Source organism: Theropithecus gelada, chromosome 2 (assembly GCF_003255815.1).
Source record: "Theropithecus gelada isolate Dixy chromosome 2, Tgel_1.0, whole genome shotgun sequence".
NCBI lineage: Eukaryota > Metazoa > Chordata > Mammalia > Primates > Cercopithecidae > Theropithecus > Theropithecus gelada.
In genome coordinates, this window is record NC_037669.1 from 19,860,865 (window position 1) to 19,877,860 (window position 16,996).

At 40.3% G+C, this 16,996-nt stretch overlaps 1 protein-coding gene across 5 annotated transcripts in view; it reads left to right on the forward strand.

The window, feature by feature from the left end:
- The window catches only part of COL8A1 (collagen type VIII alpha 1 chain), a 150,607-nt gene extending 134,272 nt beyond the window's left edge, over positions 1 to 16,335 (forward strand). For 3 of the 5 annotated variants that reach the window (XM_025374766.1, XM_025374764.1, XM_025374768.1), the window contains 2 exons: positions 7,804 to 8,134; positions 11,372 to 16,335. In XM_025374766.1, the coding sequence (XP_025230551.1) occupies positions 7,807 to 8,134; positions 11,372 to 13,278 (2,235 nt within the window). In that variant the 5' untranslated portion in view covers positions 7,804 to 7,806 and the 3' untranslated portion in view covers positions 13,279 to 16,335. Of the gene's footprint in view, positions 1 to 7,803; positions 8,135 to 11,368 lie in introns of all 5 variants that reach the window. The other 2 variants (XM_025374765.1, XM_025374763.1) reach the window with 1 other exon arrangement.
- The last annotated feature ends 661 nt before the right edge of the window (positions 16,336 to 16,996 follow it).

The window sequence follows — 16,996 nt, forward strand, 5'->3', positions numbered from 1 at the left end:
CTACTCTCAATTACAGTATTCAGGATTTGTTAGTGAAGCATATAATTTAGGCTGTTTTACATTTATAGCCATCCTGGTAGATGTAAATGAGCAGAATGACCAAAACCAGTGAATGTTTATTTGATGGTCTTGCCCACTGCCTCCATGTGATTGATTGACCAGAATCTGACAGGCTTATTTATTTGGGCTCTCTATTAGTCTATTTTCACACTGCTATAAAGAACTACCCGAGACTGGGTAATAAAGAAAGGGGGTTTAATTGACTCACAGTTCCGCATGACTGGGGAGGCCTCAAGAAACTTATAATCATGATGGAAGGAGAAGGAGAAGCAAGAACTTTCTTCACAAGGTAGCAGGAGAGCGAGAGAGAGAGCGTGCTCACAAGGTGTGGGGGTTGGGGGGAACTGCCAAACGCTTTTAAACCATCAGATCTCATGAGAACTCACCATCATGAGAATAGCACAGGGTAAACCACTCCCATGATCCAATCACCTCCCACTGGGTTCCTCCCTTGACATGTGGGGATTACAATTTGAGATGAGATTTGGGTGGGGCCACAGAGCCAAACCCTATCAGGCTCCATCTCAGCATATTTACCTTGCCAGTGGCTTTGTGACTTAATTAACATTTTAAGCTTGTATTCCTAGTCAGAAAAGCAAAGAGTAAGGAAGCCTGTCTAAGAGCTTGTCTTATGTAACAGAAGAATTCCTTATTTCACGCAAAAAGAGGGCCTTGATATTTGGAGGACAAGATGGAGAAAACTGACAGTACAGTTAGATGGATCTGTACCTTGTAAAACAAAGCTGGAACTTTGTCAGCTAATATATTGGATGACAGCTCCTACAAGTAATTAAATAACAGTTTTCAATTTTTGACTTGGAATGTAACAGGAATAACTGTATACAGTCTTGAATTTCAGTAAAATAATCAATCATATAAATACAGGATGGGGACATTATCAGTTAGAAACTGAAATGTCAAAAAAGACCTAAGAAATGGATATGGGATTAATGATATAATGTATTTGAAGTACAGTTATGTGTCATTTAACAATGGGAATATGTTCTGAGAGATGCACCATTAACTGATTTTGTCATTGTACAAACATCATGGAGTGTACTTACACAAACCTAGATGGTACCACTTGCTACATATCTAGGCTGTGTGGCATAGCCTATTACTCCTAGGCTACAAACCTATATAGCATGTTACTGTACTGAATACTGTAGGCAACTGTAACACAATGGTAAGCATTTGTGTATCTAAATATGTCTAAACATAGAAAAGATAATGCATTGCACCACAGACAGTATGATAGCTAAGACCTCACTAGGCGACAGAATTTTTCAGCTCCATTATATTCTTATGGGACCACTGGCATAAATAGGGTCCTTTGCTGACCTAAGCGTCGTTATGCACCTCATGATTATATAGTACCTGGGACTTTTTTTCAGTAAATAAAAAAACAATGTTGAGATAATGCTGAGTTACTTACCTGAGGGTGATTGATGAATATAGTTAAAGAGTTGTTAATATCTCTAATACTAATCAGTTTTGCAACAAAGGTACATATCCTTTATCAGATGACCCTAAGGTGGGCTTATTTGAAAATGATCTTAGCACGATAATAAAAGGTCATGTGCCCATCTTTTATCTTATGGCCAAGTTTTGGGATTCATTTTCTCAACATGCCCTCCTTTCCTCCACCACTTATAGTAAGCTACATGTGCACCTCCATATATGAATCAAAAAAGGTAAGTCTTTCTAAAAGTTGCTTAGACAATTTAAAAAGCAACAAAACTGTACAAGATAATGAGCTGCTTTTTAAATGTTCCCATCATTATTAATATCCAAGTTAAAAATAGAAGGACTTTCTATCAACAACCTCTGTAGGCAGAATTTTAAATGGGGAGTAAAGCTGAATTCGATACTTTTGAAAGCACCCCTATCAACACACTAAGAATCTGTATTTTGAGGATCCATCAGTAAATACTGAGAAGTCAAATTCTTCTTGGCCTCAGAAAGCTTACAATCATGTTTAGTCTAATGGACAAAAAACAACAAGAAAAAAAAGTAAGCCTGGTTATAATCACATCTGACTTTGTATTTAACTTTAGGAGAATAATGACGATGGAGAAGGTGGGGAAGCCTTCACAGAAGAGGCAGGAATAGAGTTGGTCTGAAGGAAAGAAGGTGTGACAGGCTAAGTTGTGTCCCCCAGAATGCATATGTTGAACCCCAAGTACCTCAGAATGTAAGCGTATTTGAAAATAGGGCCTTTAAAGAGGAAATTAAGTTAAAATGAGGTCACTAGGATGACCAGTGTGGCTGGTAAATAAGAAGAGGCAAGTAGGACAGAGACATACGGAGAAAAGACTGTGAAGACGCAGGGAGGTGACTGCCGTCTACAAGCCAAGGAGAGAGGCTCCAGCAGAATCCAACTCTGCCAATATTTTGACCTTGAACTTCAATGTCTGTAGAACTGTGAGAAAATTAATTTCTATTGAGCCACCCAGTCTGAGATACTTTGTTATGACAACCATAGAAAACTAATGGTAGGACTGAAATCTACAGAGAAATAAAAGGAAAATAATTATCTTCCAGGAAAAAAGAATATGGTAAAGAAAGAATTCAAAATGAGGTCAGGCATGGATGAAGAACATATTTTTGAAATGAGTCTATATTAGTGAAAGGTACCTTCAACTAACATTGTAGTAAATAGGACCCTCCTTTTTTCCCCATACATTGTTTTAAGAGAGATAAATTTCTCAGCCTTCACATATGTATCCAAAATTTACTTCCTCAGATGTCGTTCCCTACCATTCTTTCCAAAACATGAGTGCTTCCACTCCATCATTCTTGATCCCTTTACCCTGCTGCTATACACTGAATGTTTATGTCCCCAAATTCATATGTTAAAATATGACCCCCACAAAGTGATGCTATTAGGAGGTGGGGCCTATGGGAGATGATTAGATCATGAGTGCAAAGTCCTCATGAATAGAATTTGTGCTTTTATAAAAGACACTCCAGAGAGTTCCCTTGCCCCTTTTATCACATAAGGACACAGCAAAACGGTGTCATCTATGAACCAGAAAGTGTGTTCTCACTAGACACCCAATCTGCTGGCACCTTGATCTTGAACTTCCTAGACTCATGAACACTAAGAAATTGCTGTTCTTTATAAGCCTACAGTATTTTTGCTATAGCGGCCCTAATAACTAAGACACCCACAATTGCTTTTTCACAGCACTCAAATCTGAAATTATAAAATTTATTTTTAACGTTTATCACCTATCTGTCCACACTAGAATGTGAGTTCAATAAGATAAGACCTCCACTCTCTAATTCACCACTGTATCTCCAATACTCAGAACATTTCCTAACAATTTGTAAGTGTTCAATAGGTATATCTAATGAATGAATTGCCCTGAGAAATACAATCAAGAGAGAATTTTCTTTGAGAGGCATGGAAAAAACAGGAAGGCAATTCTGGTGAACACTGGAAGAGGATTCTGCCTGACCTTCCCTTCCTTTAGGGTGGCAAATCTGAGGCTCTTGAGAGACTACAAATCTTGTACAAGTAGGAGGCACAGAGGACCAGCCCAGGAGCTGATTAGAGAGGCTTGTACACACCACACACAACAGAGACACACATAGGCTGGGCGCAGTGGCTCACATCTGTAATCCCAGCATTTTGGGAGGCCGAGGCAGGTGGATCACGAGGTCAGGAGATGGAGACCATCCTGGCTAACACGGTGAAACCCCATCTCTACTAAAAATACAAAAAATTAGCTGGGCGTGGTGGTGGGCGCCTGTAGTCCCAGCTATGGGAGGCTGAGGCAGGAGAATGGCGTGAACCTGTGAGGCAGAGCTTGCAGTGAGCGGAGATCGCTCCACTGCACTCCAGCCTGGGCGACAGAGCGAGACTCTGTCTCAAAAAAACAAAATCAAAAACAACAAACAAATAAAAAAAAAAAAAAAAAAAAAACAGACACACACACACATACACAAAGACATGCTGTGTTAGCCTATGTGAAAGGGAAAGTTGTATTCAAGCCAAGGACCAATAGATTAAATGTTTAAACATTCTTCTGTACAGTAAGCCAAAATATCATAAGGATAAATGTACAAATAGAATGCTGAGGAGCATCCAAAATAATATATCTATCACATTATTCTGTTAATATATATATCACATTATTCTGTTATATACATTACAGGTCATGTGAGGAATCTGAAACTCTCTGAAGCCCTGCCCAAATGTAGGAAGCCATTTAGCGCTGTTCAAGATGTCTAGGATTGGTAATTCTTGACACATGAATGAATGACTGCCTCGGTTCAGCTGTTCTTTTTCTAAATCATTTTTAACAAGTACATTTAATAGGCGTTACTGTTTTATTCATGTTAGGTTATCATTATTGCAGTTAACCTCACATTTACTTTGCTAGTATCCTTCTCTGAAAATGTTTGACATTTTAGTTGGTTTTGATTTGTCTTTCTGGTCACACTCCATTAATAATAACTTAAATATGAATAGTCCTTTTCAGCTTACAAAGAATTCATATTATCATTTGTACCTCTGAACAGCTTTGAGGGATAGACAGAGATTATAATTTCTATTTTATAGGTAAGAAAATTGAGGCTTAGTTAAGATAAGGGACTTCTCCAAGGTCACAGGCATGAAGAATGGCAGAGTCAAAACTTAAATACAAGTCTTTTGACTTATTTGACAGTGCTTTTGTCATATGACATGACACCCATCACTAAGCCAGCCTGGCTGGCAAAGATTCAATGTTTACATATGTTTAGATATGCTTATGTTCAAGAACACACACACACACATACACCCAGCTGTCAAACAAATAGAAATCAAAGAAAATATTAAGGAGAACTCACAATATTATTGTGCTCCACATTCCCAGAAAGAGAGGCATGAAAACCCACTATCACAATTTCTTCCCAGCAAAAATTCGCAGGTTCCTTCTTTCTCGCCAGGTGTTTGTATAAAGTTACCCAAATCTGATGTTCTTTTTAGTGATTTGGGAGAACCATCACACCACTTTGACCACCAAAAATATCCTCAGGGACAGGAGAAAAATTAGTAGGAATAAGTAAAGCGGTAAATTCTAACTAGGGCCCTTACATAAATATTCAAGTTAAAACTGAACAAAGTTTATTTAGATAAAGAGCCAGAGAAATGGCAGATGGCAGACCTAAGGAGCTGGTTTAGAGGAGAGAAAGGCCAAGCCTATGAGAGGAAATAATTCAACTGGTATTCTTCCAGGCATTTCATCTCCTTCCAGTTTTCCAGTATTTCATTAGATTGTCCTGGTTTAAAGATTGTTAAGTATAATCCAACACATCCACTGAATTGATGGAAGGGTGAAGGGCCAAACATGCTAGCTTATTATTACAGACTTTACCACAAGTCTGGGGTTCAATAACCAAATTCATTCATCCCCAAAAGTAGAATTAAGCACCAGCTTATACATTACCAGATATTACCACACATTTCTGGTAGGGACTAACACTTTCAGATATCTAGTAACTGTCTTGCAGACATTGACTGTTAGAGCTAAACAAGACTTAAGAGAACCTCCAAGTCTTATTTTAATAAATGAAGAACTTAAAGAAATCTGTTTAGATACACATAACTAGACAAGAAATAAGTACTGATCTTTGAGTGAAAAAAGCAAAAAATAGAATTGTGTATAGTATACTGCAACTTATGTTTGAAAGGGATGTATATTATATGTGCATATCCACAGACTATCTGAAAAATATGAGGAAAAATTGTTGCTTCAAATATAAGGGATTTTAGATACTGGAGAACAGAAGTAGGAGGAAAATTTACTTTTTGCTAGATATCCTTTGCCACTCAATAACAGTTTACACATCTGTCACCCCTACTAAGAGTACAAGCTCCTTGTTGGTAAGGCCCACTGACCATATTATATTCATCTTAGTATTCCAAAATGGGCCTAGCAACTGTTTCTTCATTTTTTCAGAGGAAAAATGATTAGTTAGTATATTTAGAAAAATTGTAAAGCATTGAACTTTGTGATAGGGATTCATTTTAAGTATTTTCTTAGGTGCTTTTTATTAACCAATCTTTTTGTGGGCTGTTTACACTCTTGGCATTACCCTTGAATAGGATATTGCAAAATCAACGCACATTTTCTAAGAAGTGGAAAACTATGATCCAGAATTAAGTAAGACAAACGCAAAGAAAACAACTCCTGTGAGAATGGAAATTGAATTATTTATAGACAGAAGTTTTTTCAAAGTTTTCCAGAAGACACTTACATTAAAAATTGTGAGAAACTTGCCACTTCTCTCTCTCTCTAGCATTATGACATGCCCCCTTAAGATTCAAATTTTCATTAAGTCCCTTAATAAAGTGTGAGCATGTAATGGGCATATGCCCAGTGTCAGTACTACAGGGGACGGGGCTGGGCAGGCAGAATATTGAACAGACCTAAGTGTGTACCACAGTGGCCCTCTAGCGTGCATTTGCCAACAATGCACTTATCTGGCTGTCTGGTTTTAGGCCTAGGGCGTTTCCAAACAGAGGTCTTTCCAAGCTGGTTTTTATAAACAGATAAGCCCCATTTATATTAATTCTGTTTACTGCCAATTTGTAAAGTGTGCTATTAATGGGCTTAGAAACAGCATATTCTTATCAATAGTTAAACATCTCCCTCGTATTTATACAACTAATTTGCTTCGTAAACTCCTTTCTTTCATAAAAGGACAAAGATAGACTTTAATGGTCCAATTAACCAATTTCTAAACCAATGAATTCATAGTATTTAAATACAAGAAATAAATTTGCATAATTATGATAGTGATTTTTTAAAATATTTCATACTGTCACATGAAGAAGCATTTTTCTCTTCAATTCAGAAGACTTCCGCAGTCTTTGGTGCAGTTTGCTCTTTACATTTACATTTGTTTGTGACTACATCAAAGCAGCCCTCATCTGGCAGATGAAAAATCTCTACTGTAGCATAAAGCCTATAAATTATTAACTGTTTCCATTTAGAATATAATTTTGGCACTTACTAACAAAGCCTAACTTGCCACCAGTTTTGCCTCCTTTTATCAGAATGTATTCTGTTAGGATTAGATTTCATGCAAATGTAGACTGCCCAAACTAACAGTGGCTTAAAGAAGACAGAACTTCACTTCTCTCTTGGGTAAACAAAGTCCAGATTTAAGGATTGGTATGGCATCTTGTATTCAACCAGGACTGAGGTTTCTTCTAGCTTATTTTGTCATCCTCTGTGCACTGCATTCACCTCATGGTCCAAGATGTGTGGTCTGTTTCCAGCAACATATCAGCAATCCAGCCAGAAGGAAGGAGGAAGGGGAAGACATGCCCACTCCTTTTTAGGATTCTTCCTGGAAGGTACACCCATGACAACTACACACAATTGGCCAGAATGGCTGAAATGGCCCTGCCTGGCTGAAATGTCTTCATTCTGGGCTGCTCTACTCCCAGGTGAAGACGGGAAAACAGGGGAAGAAAGGCAGAATCGATATGAGGGACAACCAGTAGTCTCTCCCATAGTCTGTGTTCCCACCAATTGCCTTTGTTTGACAGATTCCACTCTTCTCTATTTTTCATTTGTTTGTTTTCTATAGAAAGGTAGCATTTTCCTTTTCATTTGCCTTCTATCATGAAGTTCTGATGTTAAAGACTGTTTCCCTTTTATTCCCCGCTTCTATCTCTAAATAAACTTAAGTCACCTGGCCTTGCAGAGTTTTACCAAGTTGGTGCATTCGTTCCTCCCACAGGTGATGGCTGTGCTGCCTGGCCCTCTGCAGCTGCTGGGAGTGCTGCTTACCATTTCCCTGGGCTCCATCAGGCTCATTCAGGCTGGTGCCTACTATGGGATCAAGCCGCTGCCACCTCAAATTCCTCCTCAGATGCCACCACAAATTCCACAATACCAGCCCCTGGGTCAACAAGTACCTCACATGCCTTTGGCCAAAGATGGCCTTGCCATGGGCAAGGAGATGCCCCACTTGCAGTATGGCAAAGAGTATCCGCACCTACCCCAATATATGAAGGAAATTCAACCGGCGCCAAGAATGGGCAAGGAAGCAGTACCCAAGAAAGGCAAAGGTAATATCACACTCCCAGGCTGTTATAAAACAACAGCTTTCCCAACCTCTAAATTATGGGATCAGAGGGGGAAGATCTATTTGAGAAACTTCAGTTTTAGAATTTGTTATTGGCATTTTAAAAATGCCTACTGTGTTCTAAACCATATTCTTGAAAAGTTCAAACCTTAAAAATACAGATAAGATTACCATTTATGTTTTGCTTTATTATTTTAAATAGCATCAGATGAAATAAAATATGTTAAATCACAAATAGTCTATCCTCTTATTATTTATTTATTCAAACATTCAGCAACTTTCTACAGGGAGCACCTGTTTGTGTCAGGCTCTGGGCCAGATGCTGTGAGCTAAAGCAGTGAAAACAAAGAAAGGTGACAAGTCAGTCTTCTGAACTAAGAGAACAATGTTGTAAGGACCTGCTGTGTTAAAAGTCACATGAAAGCATTTTGCGAACAAAGTATTAGATAAGTGCAAGTGTTTTTAATACTACTCTAATTACATATGTCAATCAATAGATCAACAGAAGGAAACTAAGAGTACAGACTGCATCTAGGGATGACACCTGAAAATCTCTCCTGTTGCTTTCTTGACATATTTATTTAGCACCTACAAAATGCCCCTCAGTGTGATAGACACTGGACAATAAATTCATTTGGTTTGTCTGGAGTTCTCAGAAACCTAGCATTTGCTGCATCAGAGGAGCAATTACCTTTGAGGAAGTGGAGCCAGTCCCACTAGTCCCTACAATGGCAGGAAGCTCCACCTCTGGAGAACTACTGGATTTGGAACTTAGAGGCCTAGATGCCTGGATGCTAGAAATGAAAGAGACCTAGTCATTTGACCTTTCTGAGCCTATTTTTCTTCATTTGTAAAATAAGATTGTTGATACAATCAGTGACATACATGCTAAGCAAAGTGCTGAGTAAACGCTAAAGCACCATAGGAAACTGGAGTTGCTACAACTGCTCATTCAACAAATCCTCAGTAAGAACAGAGTGTGTTCCAGGCACTGTGCTAGACACCAGGGATTCCTGATTCATCTCTCCTACTCTTCCCCAAATAACTCAATACAGTTAACTACACAATTCACTGGTTAGAAATAGCATGCCTGAATAGTACTATAATCATATCTATTCACATAAAGAAAATATTACTGACTTTCTTCTCTTTAGGAGCTCGTACTATACTTAGAAGATTATCTCAGACATTTCTTTTCCTTCCTTTATTGAATGGCTTGCCTGGCCTTTGGCACTTCTTGTACTTACTCTGATGGGTACTCATATTTTAAAAGAATATGAATTCTCTGTTTGTATTTTATTCCCGGACAGTAAGTCAGTGAAAAGTACAATGGTCAGGATTAAGGTGCTACTAGTGACATAAGCATTATGCCAAGAAGATACTGGGACCATACATTTCATTTCTCCATGTTATCCATTAGTCCCAGCAGCATGGGAGATCCAGAGTTGTGTTTATCTGAAAGGCACAGCATGTTCATTATAACGGCATGTGCTGTGTATTTCAATAACAATTTGAGAAACAGTGACACCTTTCACATTTAATCTTGTAGTGTGGCTATCTTATTCTTATTCTTGTGTGTAGACAGGCAAGCAGAGATGCTCATGGCTTAAGGGACCCAGTCACGATCTCACGCCAAGACCAGAAAGATAAGCAGAGCTTCTTGCTCCTAAACTAAGCTCTCGACTTCATCCATACTGTTTATCATTCTAAAATATCTTACTCAGCTCTCCTACTTAAAAGCCAGATTTGCATATGAGAAAGTATTTGTTAAATGAATGAACTAATATTTGAGGCTTAGGAAATCCCATAGCACATTGAAGAAATTAAGCAAATCTACTGATTCTAAAGGTAAGATGTTACTGAACCACACACAAAATAAAATAACTCTATTCTTTCCTTTTATATTCCACATCATACTGTATTTAAGCATAAGAGGAAATATTTTGACCATAAATTATTATATTTAAAAACTTTGCCAGGCACAGAAAGAAAAATCCTGCATATTCTCACTTAAATGTGGAATCTAAAACAATCGAACTCATAGAAACCCAGAGGAGAATGGTGGTTACCAGGGGCCTTGGGGTAGGGTAGGAGGGAGAGAATGGAGAAATGATGATGAAAGGTTTAAAGCCTCAGTTAGGCAGGAGAAATAAGTTGTTTTTTGGATATATATTGCATAGCATAGTGAGTATAGTTAATAATAATGTATTACACCCTTCAAAATCACTGACAGAGTAAATTTCAAATTTCTCACCAGATAAAAATAAGTATGTGAAGTGATAGATATATTTAGCTTGATTTAATTACTCCACATTGTATTCATGACTCATAGTATCACTTTGTGATACTATATATCACATAGTATCACCCCATAAATAAAATACAACTATAATTTGGATAATGACTCCAATGTTGTTTAAAACACACACACACACACACACACACACACACACACAGAGAGAACAAACGAGATGAAAATATATATACATGTTAAGTGGTTATCTCTGAGTAGTGGGCTTATAGGCAAATTTGATTTTTCTTTATACATCTTTGAATCTTCCAAATTCACTATAATAAACACACCATAGTATCTCCAAGTTTTATACTTGGAAAAGTGTTTCTTCATTACTTTTTAGCTTCTTTACTTAACCAATGCTGATACAAGCAGCTTCACGTATCAGTTATCCAAAAATATCTCAAATACATAAAAAAAAAAATTGTCAGCTTGATTTTTCTTTCTTATTTATTTTTTTCTTTTTGGAGACGGAGTTTCGCTTTCTCACCTAGGCTGGACTGCAGTGGTGCAGTCTCGGCTCACTGCAACCTCTGCCTCCTGGGTTCAAGTGATTCTCCTGCCTCAGCCTCCCAAGTAGCTAGGACTACAGGCACATGTCACCACACCCAGCTAATTTTTGTATTTTTAGTAGAGATGGGGTTTTGCCATGTTGGCCAAGCTGGTCTCGAACTCCTGACTTCAGGTGATGCACCTGCCTGGGCCTCCCAAAGCTGTAGGATTACAGGCATGAGCCACCATACCCAGACTGATTTTTAAGTTCTAGAAGATGAGCATATTATTCCTAGTCTTTCCTCTTGATAAGTATTAGGCAAATGTGTCAGAAATAAATAATGGTTGTCAGTACTTCATTGATGCGAGAGACAATCTACTAATCAATCTCTCTCTCTCCTCCCATACCCCTTCTCTCTCTTCTCTTCCCAGTAGAAATACCATTAGCCAGTTTACGAGGGGAACAAGGTCCCCGTGGAGAGCCTGGCCCAAGAGGACCACCTGGGCCCCCTGGTTTACCAGGTCATGGGATACCTGGAATTAAAGGAAAACCAGGGCCACAGGGATATCCAGGAGTTGGAAAGCCAGGTATGCCTGGAATGCCAGGGAAGCCAGGAGCCATGGGCATGCCTGGGGCAAAAGGAGAAATTGGACAGAAAGGGGAAATTGGGCCTATGGGGATCCCAGGACCACAAGGACCTCCAGGGCCTCACGGACTTCCTGGCATTGGGAAGCCAGGTGGGCCAGGGTTACCAGGGCAACCAGGACCAAAGGGTGATCGAGGACCCAAAGGACTACCAGGACCTCAAGGCCTTCGGGGTCCTAAAGGAGACAAGGGCTTCGGGATGCCAGGTGCACCAGGTGTAAAGGGCCCTCCAGGGATGCATGGCCCTCCCGGCCCTGTTGGACTGCCAGGAGTGGGCAAACCAGGAGTGACAGGCTTCCCTGGACCCCAGGGCCCCCTGGGAAAGCCAGGGGCTCCAGGAGAACCTGGGCCACAAGGCCCTATTGGGGTACCAGGGGTTCAAGGACCTCCTGGGATACCTGGAGTTGGAAAGCCAGGCCAGGATGGGATCCCAGGCCAGCCAGGATTTCCAGGTGGCAAAGGGGAGCAAGGACTGCCAGGGTTACCAGGACCTCCAGGCCTTCCAGGGATTGGGAAACCAGGCTTCCCAGGACCCAAAGGTGACCGGGGCATGGGAGGTGTTCCTGGGGCTCTTGGACCAAGAGGGGAGAAAGGACCAATAGGTGCCCCAGGAATAGGGGGTCCTCCAGGCGAGCCAGGCCTGCCTGGAATCCCAGGTCCTATGGGCCCTCCAGGTGCTATTGGTTTTCCTGGACTCAAAGGAGAAGGTGGGATTGTAGGGCCACAGGGGCCACCAGGTCCCAAGGGTGAGCCAGGGCTTCAAGGCTTCCCAGGAAAGCCAGGTTTCCTTGGCGAAGTAGGGCCTCCTGGCATGAGGGGTTTGCCAGGTCCCATAGGGCCCAAGGGGGAAGCTGGGCTCAAAGGTGTGCCAGGACTCCCTGGTGTTCCAGGGCTTCTCGGACCTAAGGGAGAGCCAGGAATCCCAGGGGATCAGGGTTTACAGGGCCCCCCAGGTATCCCAGGGATTGGGGGCCCTAGTGGCCCCATTGGACCACCTGGGATTCCAGGCCCCAAAGGGGAGCCTGGCCTCCCAGGGCCCCCTGGGTTCCCTGGTGTAGGGAAACCCGGAGTGGCAGGACTTCATGGCCCCCCAGGGAAGCCTGGTGCTCTTGGTCCTCAAGGCCAGCCTGGCCTTCCAGGACCCCCAGGCCCTCCAGGACCCCCAGGACCCCCAGCCTTGATGCCCCCTACACCACCACCCCAGGGAGAGTATCTGCCAGATATGGGGCTGGGAATTGATGGCGTGAAACCCCCCCATGCCTACGGGGCTAAGAAAGGCAAGAACGGAGGGCCAGCCTACGAGATGCCTGCATTTACCGCCGAGCTAACCGCACCTTTCCCACCGGTGGGGGCCCCAGTGAAGTTTGACAAACTGCTCTATAACGGCAGACAGAACTACAACCCGCAGACGGGCATCTTCACCTGTGAGGTCCCTGGTGTCTACTACTTTGCATACCACGTTCACTGCAAGGGGGGCAACGTGTGGGTTGCTCTATTCAAGAACAACGAGCCCGTGATGTACACGTATGACGAGTACAAAAAGGGCTTCCTGGACCAGGCATCTGGGAGTGCAGTGCTGCTGCTCAGGCCCGGAGACCGGGTGTTCCTCCAGATGCCCTCAGAACAGGCTGCAGGACTGTATGCCGGGCAGTATGTCCACTCCTCCTTTTCAGGATATTTATTGTATCCCATGTAAAAAAAAAGAAAAGAAAAGAAAAGAAAGAGATTTTATAGAAGAAAAGAAAATGATGCACCAAAAAATCCAAATGAAAAACGTAATTGCTTCAAAACATTTATATAGTTGGAAAGTTATATTTAAGTGAAAATTTGGACCATCGTGTACAAATAAAAACTAAGATGCATGTTTAATACTCCACACAGCAGCCTGTAATTGAGAATGACGGGATAGATTTATGTATCAAGTACTGACACTTGGTTGTACCCACTGGAATCATATTAGCTGTTATATGTTATATGCTTCCACAATAACCTGCTTATTCAGATCAGTCAAAATATGTCAGTATGAAAGATCATAGCTAATGAAAGGCACTCACTCATATTGTTTACTTAAAAATATTTATAAATATGCCTTAAAGAAATATCAACGATAACAATTACATACCGTATTTACTTGCTTAATTTCCTCTGTATTTGTGTAGATACCTTGACATGGAATGTACGGTGGGGAGACCTGTAGTGTTACCGCCCTAGTGGGAGGGGGTCCTGAGGACCCTGGTAATGCTTTAGTCAAAGGGATATCTCTCTCATATCAGAGGCTGTGTCTTTTAGTAACAGCAGTCCTCATCAGAATTGTGTGTCTGTTGTCTCTAAAAGAATGGGTGAACCAATCGGCCATTGTGAATTTACTCAGTGCCTTCTCTGTACCTAGCACTGGGTAAAACACTTTCGTGGAGCATTAGACAGTAACTCTCAAGGAGCTAGAGAACCAGACGGGAGACATGAGCAGTAATTAACTCACCAGAGTTTCTATTTCATCTTTTTTTTTTTCTGTGACTTATATTTCTATTTTCTTTCCTCCATGTAATTTTCACTATGGCCCAACTAATATAAACACCTGGAAATTACAAGGAAAAAAAACTCTTCCTCCAATTGAACTTTCCAAATTTGTGGAATATTTATTTGTAATAGCAGTTATCAGTTATGCTTATATAGCATTAAAAATTCTCCTCCTTTGACCACACACACAACCACAGTGTGGTTCTAATCATGGAGATATCAGTAATTTTTAGTAACTGTGAATTTTGAAGACATATCTCTTTTTAGTATGTATGCAAATTGATGTATAATCTGAGGTTCCAAAGTCAATTTTTTTTTTTTTTTTGAGATTCAGTCTCACTCTGTCACCCAGGCTGGAGTACAGTAGCACAATATTGGCTTACTGCAACCTCCACCTCCTGGGTTCAAGCAATTGTCCTGTCTCAGCCTCCCGAGTACTGGGACTACAGTCTTGCGCCACCATGCCTGGCTAATTTTTGCATATTTAGTAAAGATGGGTTTTCGCCATGTTGGCCAGGCTGGTCTCGAACTCCTGGCCTCAAGTGATTCACCTGCCTCAGCCTTCCAAAGTGCTGGGATTGCAGGCGTGAGCCACCGCACCCAGTCAAAGTCAATTTTCAAAATCCAAGCCATACTTTATTGGTGAGGGGGTCGTTTCAGAATTACACAGAAAAATTAATGTTTGAAAAAAATAATTCTGAAATTTCGAATTTAAAAACGGATGTGCTACTTCCGGGTATAGGAAGTAAAATTATAGGAAAAGAACTGTTTCTTTAGAAGTGGACTGTAGAAGGGCAATGTAGAATGTCAAAGGGCAACAAGAGCCCGTATTTTTAATGTCATCCTGTACTCAGCACAAATCAAAGGCCAATACAAGTCTAAAAAGGAGAAATAAATATTTTTCCAGGTTTTTGCTTGGGCACATACTAACTGCTTTGGGCATCCTAATCTGATCTCAAAACACCGAAAACCCATTTTGAGCTTGCTATTAGCCTGCTGCTGACTCTATTAGTCACTTGGAGCAATAATGTGGGGTTATGGTGGTGGAATCTTATATCTTTTTGTCAAAAATAAAACCGTGAGTTAAGGGGATAGATATAGATGGAAAAATACCAAATAAATACGGTATGAAAACACATAGAAATGTGTCTTTGTCAAATCTGAATCATTATTACCATCACAAAAATCCTTCTCTTGGCCAATATCTCATTTCCCTATACAGTATACAAGCACCATTTCTTCTCAATTTTTAAGAAGAGAAATTAGTCCATTACCACAGGGGTTCTTAGTCACTACTAATTATACAACAATCTTTTCCCAACAAAAGATGACCTCCACAACCTTTGTTTTCAAAGCAGACAGCATTTATGTGGCCAAACATCCTTTGGGTTGTTCTTGAGGATACTGGTTTTGGGCTGATGACTATGGGGGAAACATGGATCCACTGGGCTCCTTCTGCTAAACAGCCACATTGAAATGGTTTAAAAGCAAGTCAGATGAGGTGATTTGTAAAACTGTATTTATCTGTACATGTATGGGCTTTTAATTCCCACCAAGCAAGAGAGAAATTATCTTTTTAGTTAAAACCAAATTTCACTTTTCAAAATATCTTCCAACTTATTTATTGGTTGTTACTCAATTGCCTATATATATATGTGTGTGTGTGTGTGTGTGTGTGTATGCATGTGCATGTGTGTGTATGTGTATTATCAGACATAAGTTTCTAACTTTTAGACAGAAGAGGAGCAACATCTATGCCAAATACTGTGCATTCTACAATGGTGCTAATCTCAGACCTAAATGATACTCCATTTAATTTAAAAAAGAGTTTTAAATAATTATCTATGTGCCTGTATTTCCCTTTTGAGTGCTGCACAACATGTAAACATATTAGTATAAAAGCAGATGAAACAACCACATGTTCTAAAGTCTAGGGATTGTGCTATAATCCCTATATAGTTCAAAATTAACCAGGATTCTTCCATGTGAAATGGACCAAACTCATATTATTGTTATGTAAATACAGAGTTTTAATGCAGTATGACATCCCACAGGGGAGAAGAATGTCTGTAGTGGGTGACTGGTATCAAATATTTTACAGAATACAATGAACAGTGAACAGACTGGTAACTTGTTTGAGTTTCCATGACAGATTTGAGACTTGTCAATAGCAAATCATTTCTGTATTTAAATTTTTGTACTGATTTCAAAACCATCATTAAATATCTTTAAAAGTGTGTTTCTCATCTTGCTCATATCATTCAGTTGACGCTGAACCTCACAAGCATTTTTAAATTCCTACTCTTATGAATTAGCTGCTGAAATAGAGACCTAAAATAAGCATAGCTTACATGGAACAATTTATTCCTCTTTGACATAAGAGCTCCTAGGATAAGCAGTCTAGGACTCACATGGTAGTTCCAATCAGGGCCCCAGGCTCCTTCTATCTTATTGCTCTTCTACCTCAAGGCTGTTGCCCTCATCTCCATGGTCCAGGATACTAACCATCAGTCACATTCTATCCCCAGGGAGGATGAACAAAGCAGGAAGGACAGGATACGCTTTTTGCTTTAAAGAACTCAACCTAGTAGCTGCTTGGATCACTCTCTCCCATATCCCTTGGCTCCAAATTTAGTCACATGACCACAAGAGGCTGTAAGGAAGTGTGGGAAATTGAATAGTCTATGTAACCATATGCCCAGCTAAAAATCAGGGGTTCTATTTTTAGTAGTATGGGAGAAGAGAGAATCCATATTAGGGAATAATTAGCTGCTGCATCTGCCACTTCCATTACAAAAGAAAAAATGGCCATGGACTTCTCTTTTCCCGTAAGAGACCAATCTTCAAATACTCCATTCTATTTCACTCTGCCACAAAAATAAGCCAAATATTTTGAG